Genomic DNA, 9,136 nt, shown 5'->3' with positions numbered 1-9,136 from the left:
TAAAAGATTGTTAATTGCAACATTAGTTGTCATTTTTTTAAAAAAAGCAGGTCAGGTACAGTGACTCATGCCTATAATCCCAGCATTCTGGGAGGCCAAGGAGGGAGTATTGTCTGGGCACAGGAGTTCAAGACCAGCCTGGGCAATATATCAAGATTCCTGTCTCAAATAAATAAATAAATAAATAAATAAATGGAAACAAGGCAAGTGTTCATCAAGACCCTCCTCCCCACCAATATCTCCACCCAGCCCACATCACTAAAGAAACTCTCTTTCCAACTTGAAGCCCAATAACTCTTCAGCTATCTCTGCCCTTCTTCACTCCGTCTGTGTCTTTCTCCATGTGTAGTGCCGGTGGGATGAGCTTGGCATGAGGGGGAAGCCAGTGCAGGGGTAAGAGACCCAGACTAACGGATCAGATACCTGGATTCTAGCTCAACCCCCACACCCTCCTTCCCAGTGAACATTAGGCTAGTTCCAGCCCAATTTGGGGCCTGTCAATGGAAAAGATGAAGCAATGTGTCCCTCCAACCCACTCGTCCCGAAATTACAAGACCCAAGACACATGTGGATTTGTCTATTAGAATAGGTTGTTGGAAGAACCCCAGAGGACCCTTCTTGGATCAGGAACCAATAATCCCACGAGACGGGGCCCCAGCATTCATGGCCGCAGCATAGAACTTGGCCACCTCCTCATTGGGGTTGCCCTGGGCTGAGTCAAACCACATCTGGATGCAGCGGCCGCTCCCTCGACTATAGTTGCTGACCTTGAAGGAGTGGCTCCAGAGGCCTTCACAAAGGGCGGCTGGAGTGGGGAAGTAGGACTCAAAGGTGCTGCAGAGGGCCGCGGCCGGACACTCATTAATCCCTGAGGGAGGAGAACGTAAGACCCTTAGCTTCTGGGCCAGACCGCACCCCTCCCAACCCCAAAGCCCCACTCCCACTCCTCATCTTATCTCCTCAGGTCCTCACCTGAGGTCCAATTCCAGCCTTTGTGCCAGTTGCTTTTGCAGGTGTAGGAGGTGCGACAGTCCTCCCACCAGCGCTCACAGTCCTCTTTGCACAGGGGCACGTTCAGAATGCGCTCTTTGCGCCAGCTCTGGTTGACCTGAGTGGGGAGGAGACAGAACACTCCTGTCAGCCACGTATCTCAGCAGCTTTACCCTTGAAGGGGACCAGAGCTGTGGGAGGGGGCAGGGCGTCCACCACCCTCAGACCTGAATTCCTGGACCAAGCCCTCCCTGCCAGCAACTGGCAGGCTCCGCCCTCTGCTGAGGTTAATGTTTGTGGGAACAGCACTCATACCTGCCGGATCCAGGGCCCCAGGTTGGGTGAGCACTCATAGAGACAGCCGTCCTGGATAAAGTGGCGCTTGCAGGTGGGTTCCATCTTACCACAGTGATCCCAGTTAAAGTTGTACAGGCGGGAGGTGTCCTTGTGCAGCTCCTGGCTGGTGCTGGCCGTGCAGCAGGCATTCTTCTTCCAGGGACTGCACTGGGTGGGGAAGACACAGGACTAAGTCTCTCCCCACCATAGCCATCTCCTCCATATTCTGGCTCCTCTGCCCCAGGTAGGTCATCCAGAGGAACATTTCCTGGGGAGGGCCCTTGAGGAGCTCCCACCTGGGGACGGAGGCAATTACAATATTGGTGCTTTCCGCCATATTTATTCATTTATTTATTTGAGACAGGGTCTTGCTCTGTTGACCAGGCTGGAGCGCAGTGGTGTGATCATAGCTCACTGCAGCCTCAACATCCTGGGCTCAAATAATCCTCCCACCTCAGCCTCCCGAGGAGCTGGAATTCAGGCACATGCCACCATGCCTGGCTAATATAAAGTATTTTTGTAGAGATGGGGTCTCACTATGTTGCCTAGGCTGGTCTCAAACTCCTTGGCTCATGTCAGCTTCCCAAAATACTAAGATTAGAGGCGTGAGCCACCATGCCTGCTTAATTTTGGCTTTTAACAGAGGGTAATCCACGGGATATAGGAGATGAGGGAGAGCCACTGTCTGAGAGAGTAATTATTAGTAGTACAGCTCTTAACGGTTTAAAAGTTATCTCATGTTATTAAACTAACTTTTTTTTGAGACAGAGTTTCGCTCCTGTTGCCCAGACTGGAGTGCAGTGGCGTGATCTTGGCTCACTGCAACCTCCACCTCCCGGGTTCAAGCAATTCTCCTGCCTCAGCCTCCCAAGTAGCTGGGATTACAGGCACGTGCCACCATGCCCAGCTAATTTTGTATTTTTAGTAGAGATGGGGGTTCACCATGTTTGCCAGGCTGGTCTCGAACTCCTGACCTCAGGTGATCCACCCTCCTTGGCCTCCCAAAGTGTTGGGATTACAGGCGTGAGTCACCGCGTTCGGCCTATTTCATGTTATTCAGCTTATTTATATTATTCATTTTGCATCCAGCCAATATTAACTGAGTGCTGATTATACATCAGGCACTGTGCTAGGTCCTAGGAACACCTCTACCCTCAGGGAGGGTATGGTTTTAGTGGGTGGGTGGGCTGTGTGTAGAAGGGAGACAAAGAACACTCTAGGCATAGAAAACCATAGGTGCAAAGTCCCTGAGGCTTTTGCGCTTTATCCTCTCAACAACCCAGTACAAATCCTTACCCCCATTTTTACAGAGTTTAAGTAAGCTACACCCATGGTAAACAGTGAGGTTAAGATTTAAGGAGGCGGGCGGATCACCTGAGGTTAGAAGTTCGAGACCAGCCTGACCAACACAGAGAAACCCTGTCTCTACTAAAAATACCAAAAAATTAGCCAGGCACAGTGGTAGGCGCCTGTAATCCCAGCTACTCAGGAGGCAGAGGCAGGAGAATCACTTGAACCCAGGAGGCAGAGGTTGCAGTGAGCCAAGATCATGCCATTGCATTCCAGCCTGGGCGACAAGAGCGAAACTCTGCCTCAAATTAAAAAAAAAAAAAAAATTATAACTGAGGACAGGGAGGAGAGGAACCTGGCCCAGGTTGTGGGGGAGGGTGGAGGTCAAGGGGCTGGTCTGGCTCTCCCAGGGTCTGGAGGTCCAGGTGGGGAGACTCTAGATAGATCCTGAGAGTGGTGGAGAACGAAGGAGCTATAGCCTGCACGTGGGTCTGAACCTAGACTTGACTAAATGTGGAAAAGGCAATCCTAGAAAGGTAAATACAAGGCAGGTAAGACAAGCAGAAATGGTGGAGGTTTTTCTTGGGAAGTCACTCTAGGCCAGGACTCAGAAAACCTGAGAAGTCATGAATCAATTGCATAAAATTTCTGGGCTGAACCCTTGCACCTAGGGTCAAGTGATGGCAGAGGCGTGACAGGCCTGAGCACCCAGGAGAAACAATAGGGAAATCCATGGGAGTGGAGCCAGACCTACCCACCTCCCACACCCTGGCCCACGCCCAGTGCCGGCTGACACAGAACATGCTTCCCCGCCAGCCCGACTTCACACTTGCTTTTCCTTGGATGTTCCAACTCTTGGTCTTCCTGCAAGACCCCTTGCACATCATGGGTCTTAGGGTTTGGCAGACATGGGTCCTGCCTGTCAGGGTCAAGGGTTGTTGCCTCCAAAAGAGTTACTGAGTACAATGAGAAGAACTCCCTTGCTATAGTAAGGGCTCAACAAATATCATCACTCTCATATAGCTCATGGCCCTGAGAATGATAGTCATCTGTCTCTCTCAAAGGTCTACATCCACACCATTTCCTGGCAAGGAGGATGTGCTCTAGAAGGTTCTGAAAAGCAAATGAAGTGGTGGGCACAGAGTTTCCATTTCAGTTTTGGAGAATGAAAGAGGTCAGGAGATGGATGGTGGTGATGGTTGCACAACCACATGAGCATACTTAATGCCACTGAACCGTACAGTTAAAAATGGCTAAAATGGAAAATGTATGTTATGTATTTGTTTTTTTTTTTTTAACCCCGATTTAAAAATAAGCAAATGGAATGTTGGGAGTGACTCAGATGTCATGGGGCTTCCAGGCTGTCCTGTCTTCGCTTTAACCCACAGATTGTGTCCACGCCACAGTCTCTCCCTAGGCACATCCCCAGCCCTCTGGGAATGTGAACCCTTGTAGGGAGCAGGCCAGGAGACCAGAGGAATGAAATACAAGCACACTCCTGAGCCTGGAGTTCAAATTGGAGCTCATATTCCCCAAGCTGCCTCAGTGGCCTTACCTGTGGCATGGTGGCCCTGGCCGCCCCTCCCCTTCCTTGTCAGCAGCGGCACCCTTGGTTCTGACCACACTGGACCTGCCATTGCTCGTGCCATCACCCTCTGACCTGTGTGCATGCTGTCCTACACCAGGCTGCCCTCACCTGGCCATACAGCTCATCCTCGGGGCTGGGCTGTGTCTTGTGGTGCTTGGCGTTCATGCAGACATTGAGCAGGTCCGTCCTGGCCCGCGCACTCCTGGGCTGGGCACTCCCCGCAGCAGTCACCAAAGCCAGAAGCAGCAGCTGCATCATCTGCCAGGCCATGTCCATCTATTCCTGCCAGAGAGCCACAGTCAGAGGTAGACAAAGCCTGAGGGAGGGGCAACAGCCATGTGATTGTGTACTGTCTCCCTCCCAGGCCCAGATCTCTGCTGTCCCCACCCTGCATCCCCTATAGGGCAGCTGAGCCAAGAAATGCGCTGCGTGTGGAGGTGAGAGGGAGCCCTTCCCCTACCTGGAGGCAGGACCTCCACCAACAGCGCTGTAGGTCCAGGCTCTGACACCAGCTTGCTCTGTGACCTTGTAGGGAGCCACCGCTCTTGTGGACTTCCCCTCTTGGATTTCTCCAGTGTTTTATGCAATTCTTTTCAAATTTGCACAAGGAGGAACCACAGGTGGTGGCCTGCTGATGCAGCAGTGAGACTCTAGACAGCCTCAGGCTTCTGCTTCCTCAGCCTGTCCTCCTACCCCATGGCAGCTGAGGTTTAGATGCCCAGGGAAGCTGAGATGGGGACAGCAAAGGCCATGGAGCTGTCAGCTATTGTTCATGGTCCCGGAGCAGATGCTGCGGGAGGCAAGGAGGTGGGGGCAATCGCACCTCACCCTTCACCCCTTCTGGGTCTTGGGAAATTACCTAGGCAGAGGCAGGCTCAGAGGTTGGGGGAGGCCAACAGGTCAGCGGCAAATGGAGGAGGGGGCTGAGCGAGAACAGTGGGCGCTATCTCGCCTCCCACCTCTCATCCCCACTTTTCCGTCTGTCCTGTTGCAGGGCCTTACCTCCATTCTCAGCCCACCTGGGAAGGTGGAGTCTCTCCCACCTCCCCACCTACTTTATAACCCCATCCTGCCTGCTTGGTTAGACCCTCTGTTAGGGAAAGTGCACAAGGTTTTGTCTAGGAGACAGCTCAATTGTCTTTCAATAAGGACCCAGTTAAATTATGGTACATCTACCCAGTGGAATTTAATGTGGTAACAAAGAAAGAGAAAGCTCCTGATGTACAAATATGGAAAAATCTTCAAGTGCATTGTTAAGTGGAAAAAGAAAGGTGCAGAAAAATGCTATGTAAAAAATAATGATAATAAATTCTCTGTAAAAAAGGAGTAAGAATGTCTGTGTTGACTGGGCGTGGTGGCTCACGCCTGTAATCCCAGCACTGTGGGAGGCCGAGGCAGGCGGATCACTTGAGGTCAGGAGTTCGACATCAGCCTGGTCAATATGATAAAACCCCATCTCTACTAAAAATACAAAAATTAGCTGGGTGTGGTGGCACACGCCTGTAATCCCAGCTACTCAGGAGGCTGAGACAGGAGAATCACTTGAACCCGGGAGGAGTTTGCAGTGAGCCAAGATCACGCCACTGCACTCCAGCCTGGATAACAGAACGTGACTCTGTCATTAAAAAAGAAAAGAATATCTGTGTTTGCAGGTGAAAATTCTGTGGCAAGGTATGAAAAGAAATTAATAACATGGTCACTTGGCAGTAGAGAACAGGATTAGGCTTGAGACTTTTCTCTGTAAACCTTTCCACATTGTTTTGATTTTTGGACCATGTGACTATAAATCTTATTTAAATACATATAGGTATGTGTGTATACATACATAAATATACCAAATATGAAGTGAAAATACTAAGACACAGAATGACCTCTCTGACTTGATAATATGTATGTAAATTTTGATAACACTAGAATGTATACAACAGTACCTTTAAATTAAGGATACTATACATGTGCTTGCAAAAGTATGAACATGAAGCCACCAAGAGTTCTGGTCCCTGGACATACATCCAGTAAATTTGATGCAGTTACACCATATATATCCCATTTCTGTGCGCAAATGGTAGCATACTGTTCTGTACTTTGCTTTTTTAGGTAGTTTCACTATAAATTTATTCTTTTGACAAAAAAACAAAAACCTCATGAACTCAAGTTATCCACAGTTGCACACTTGAGTATTACTGTACATCTGATAACATAACTAAAGTTATTTCTTTATGCCTCGTAGGGTCTAAACTTAAAACTATTTCATTAGCCGATATAAAACAGTTAGTGGGCTGGGTGTGGTGGCTTACACCTGTAATCCCAGCGTTTTGGGAGGTTGAGGTAGATGGATCACTTGATCCCAGGAGTTTGAGACCACTTGGGCAACATAGGAAAACCTCATCTGCACACAAAAATAGAAAAATTAGCCACGTATGGTGGTGTGAGCTTGTAGTTTCAGCCATTTGGGAGGGTGAGCTGGGAGGATTGCTTGAGCCCTGGAGGTCGAGGCTGCAGTGAGCTGTGATGGCACCACTGTACTGTCAGAGTGAGACCCTGTCTCAGCAAAAAAAGAAGAAGAAGAAGGAGAAGGAGAAGGAGAAGGAGAAGGAGAAGGAGAAGGAGAAGAAGAAGAAGAAGAAGAAGAAGAAGAAGAAGAAGAAGAAGAAGAAGAAGAAGAAGAAGAAGAAATAAGGAAACAAAGAAAGTTAGGAAAGAGAACTTCATGTTTTCAAGTTAAAAGTGCCTAATGCTTGGTTTGTATTTCTCCAACACTCTTGGAGGCAGTAGAACTGCTACTAACCTGGGAAGACGACCGGCACTGCTCCTGTGTATTGCTTATGTAGTGTGAAGTGATGTTTTCCCATTATGATGTTGGGAACATTTCCAATACTGTCATCATTTACTCAGCTAGTAGAGAGCCTCTCCTGAGGCAGAGCCTGTGTTTTCAGTCTGACCTCAGTATCTGGTCCTGCTACAGGTGAGTCTGAGGTGACAAGACCAGTGTCTAGTTATGAAGCCCTTGCCTCCCCAGGGCTCCATTATGGATGAGTCCTGCACCATAGTCAGCAGCCCTCTGCCCTCCCTCCATTGCACCCACCTATGACTCTTCTCTTCTTTTCAATGCCCTCCCCCAACAACCTCTGCCTGTGACTTTGAATGTGTTGTGGGGGTCTTTGCAGAAGAATCGCCCACCTGAGTTTTGCCCAAATTCCTGACTCACAACATCTTGGAATATAATAAAATAGTTACTATTTCAAGCAACTATGTGTATTTGATTTTTAAACTTTTTGTTTTGAAATAATTTTAGATTTGCAGAAAAACTGCAAAACATCGTCAAAAGATTTCCCGTATGTTTTTATGCAACTTCCCCAAATGTTGGCATCTTATGTAACCAAAGCCCAGTTCTTAAAAAAATCAGGAAATTAATATTGAGGCAATACTGTTAACTTATCTACAAGCTTTATGCCCTTTACACCAGTTTCCCCCCCAATGTCCTTTCTCTGGCCCAGGATTCAGTCCATGATTCCAGGTTGCAGGTAGTTGTCATGTCCCCTTAGTCTCCCTCCAATCTGTGACAGTTCCTCAATGTCTTTGTCTTTTATGACCTTGACACTTTTGGAGAATTACTGTTCAGTTATTTTGCAGAATGTCCCTCAATTTGGGTTTGTCTATATTTTCCTGTAATTAGCTTGAGCTTATGCATTTTGGCAAGAAAATTAGAGAAGAGAGGTGCTTTTGTCAGTGCATCATATCAAGAGGTACATGATGAGGGTTGCTGCATCTTATTGCTGGTGATTATTGGGTTAAGGAGATTTCCTTACTATATAATTATTAGTTTCCCTTTGTTAGTAATCCTACCTTGTAGGGAGACACTCTGAGACTATGTGAATATCCTTTTCATCCACTTAGTTTAACATTGTCTGCAGCAATACACCACAAAATTATGGAATGATTTGTTATGCAGCAACAGACAACTAGTAAACCCATGAGAGTTAGTATTGTGTTTCTTAAACTCTGAGGAAACAATTTGGCTTATAACCTTAGTTTAGCCACACAGCAGTTACTCTCTACAACAAAATTCCCAGGAAAAACAGAGTACTTATCACATTAATCTTTAAATTAAATCACTTATAAAAGTGAGTAGTTATAATAGTCAAAACTTACTTTACCCTCTGTGAACATTCTGCATGATGGATTTGAGACAGTGGACTGAATAATTGCTCAGGAAATCAGCACTACCTCAGTTACTTTCTGATGGGTCCTCATAGTAAAGTAAACAGGAGATTTCATAGACAGAAATACGGGCTCTTCAAGGCTTCTTCAATCATGAGAATGTTTCTGAGAAGCTTCTGAGCAAATACTTCTATGGAAGCTGATCACAGATCTGAGGTCTTTGCACTTCATAATTATTCTGTCAATCACAGTCATATTAATTCCTCCTCTGCACATGTATCAATAGCATTATGCCCACAGGGTCCAAAAAGAAAGAGGTATGTCCTCAACCAACGAATTTCTGATATTACAGCCTTCATAAAATTCATGCCCTCCAATCCCAGGCTCCACTATCGTGGCCAAGGCCAGGTCTGGCTGAGTTGCCAATGGTGCTAAAGACTCTACTAAAGATTCAGGTGAATGCCAAGGCCAGCCTTCATCCAAGTGACCAGAATATCTTTAATGAATGTCTGGTTTTCAGTAGCCTCTAGATAAAAGGCACACTGATTTGCTACACCTACAACTATAGCCGTTGCCTTTTTGCTCGTTGTTTTGACCTGAAACTTAATCATGGGCGTGGCCTCTCTTTAAGGCTTTCTATCTCAGGTACCAAAGATGATGGCAAGAACAAAGTGTCTGTCCACTACATCAAAGATCAGATGGTTATCCGAGTCCAGCATCTAGGTGCACTGAGCCCCAGGGAGTCCAGGCAACTGTTGAGGGTAGATGGGC

General features: G+C 47.3%; 1 protein-coding gene across 1 annotated transcript; it reads right to left on the bottom strand.

The window, feature by feature from the left end:
* Positions 1 to 562: 562 nt before the first annotated feature.
* On the bottom strand, positions 563 to 4,774 carry FOLR3 (folate receptor gamma). Its single transcript, XM_003815684.7, has 5 exons — positions 4,665 to 4,774; positions 4,313 to 4,486; positions 1,306 to 1,494; positions 973 to 1,108; positions 563 to 868 (listed from the first exon to the last, which is right to left on the bottom strand). Exons 2-5 carry the CDS (start codon positions 4,478 to 4,480, stop codon positions 624 to 626), a joined length of 738 nt encoding a protein of 245 aa, XP_003815732.2. The 5' UTR covers positions 4,481 to 4,486; positions 4,665 to 4,774; the 3' UTR covers positions 563 to 623.
* Between the last annotated feature and the right edge of the window lie 4,362 nt (positions 4,775 to 9,136).

The sequence above is a fragment of the Pan paniscus genome, chromosome 9 (assembly GCF_029289425.2).
Source record: "Pan paniscus chromosome 9, NHGRI_mPanPan1-v2.0_pri, whole genome shotgun sequence".
NCBI lineage: Eukaryota > Metazoa > Chordata > Mammalia > Primates > Hominidae > Pan > Pan paniscus.
Note: the sequence above shows the minus strand (reverse complement) of the source record. Positions and strands in the feature narration are given on the sequence as shown.

Coding starts and splice junctions, on each gene's coding strand:
- FOLR3 (XM_003815684.7), bottom strand. CDS start 4,480: ATGGACATGGCCTGGCAGATGATGCAGCTGCTGCTTCTGGCTTTGGTG. Junction 1,109..1,305: donor TGGGGCCCTGGATCCGGCAG/GTATGAGTGCTG, acceptor CTCCCCACTCAG/GTCAACCAGAGCTGGCGCAA. Junction 869..972: donor AGGCTGGAATTGGACCTCAG/GTGAGGACCTGA, acceptor CTCCTCCCTCAG/GGATTAATGAGTGTCCGGCC.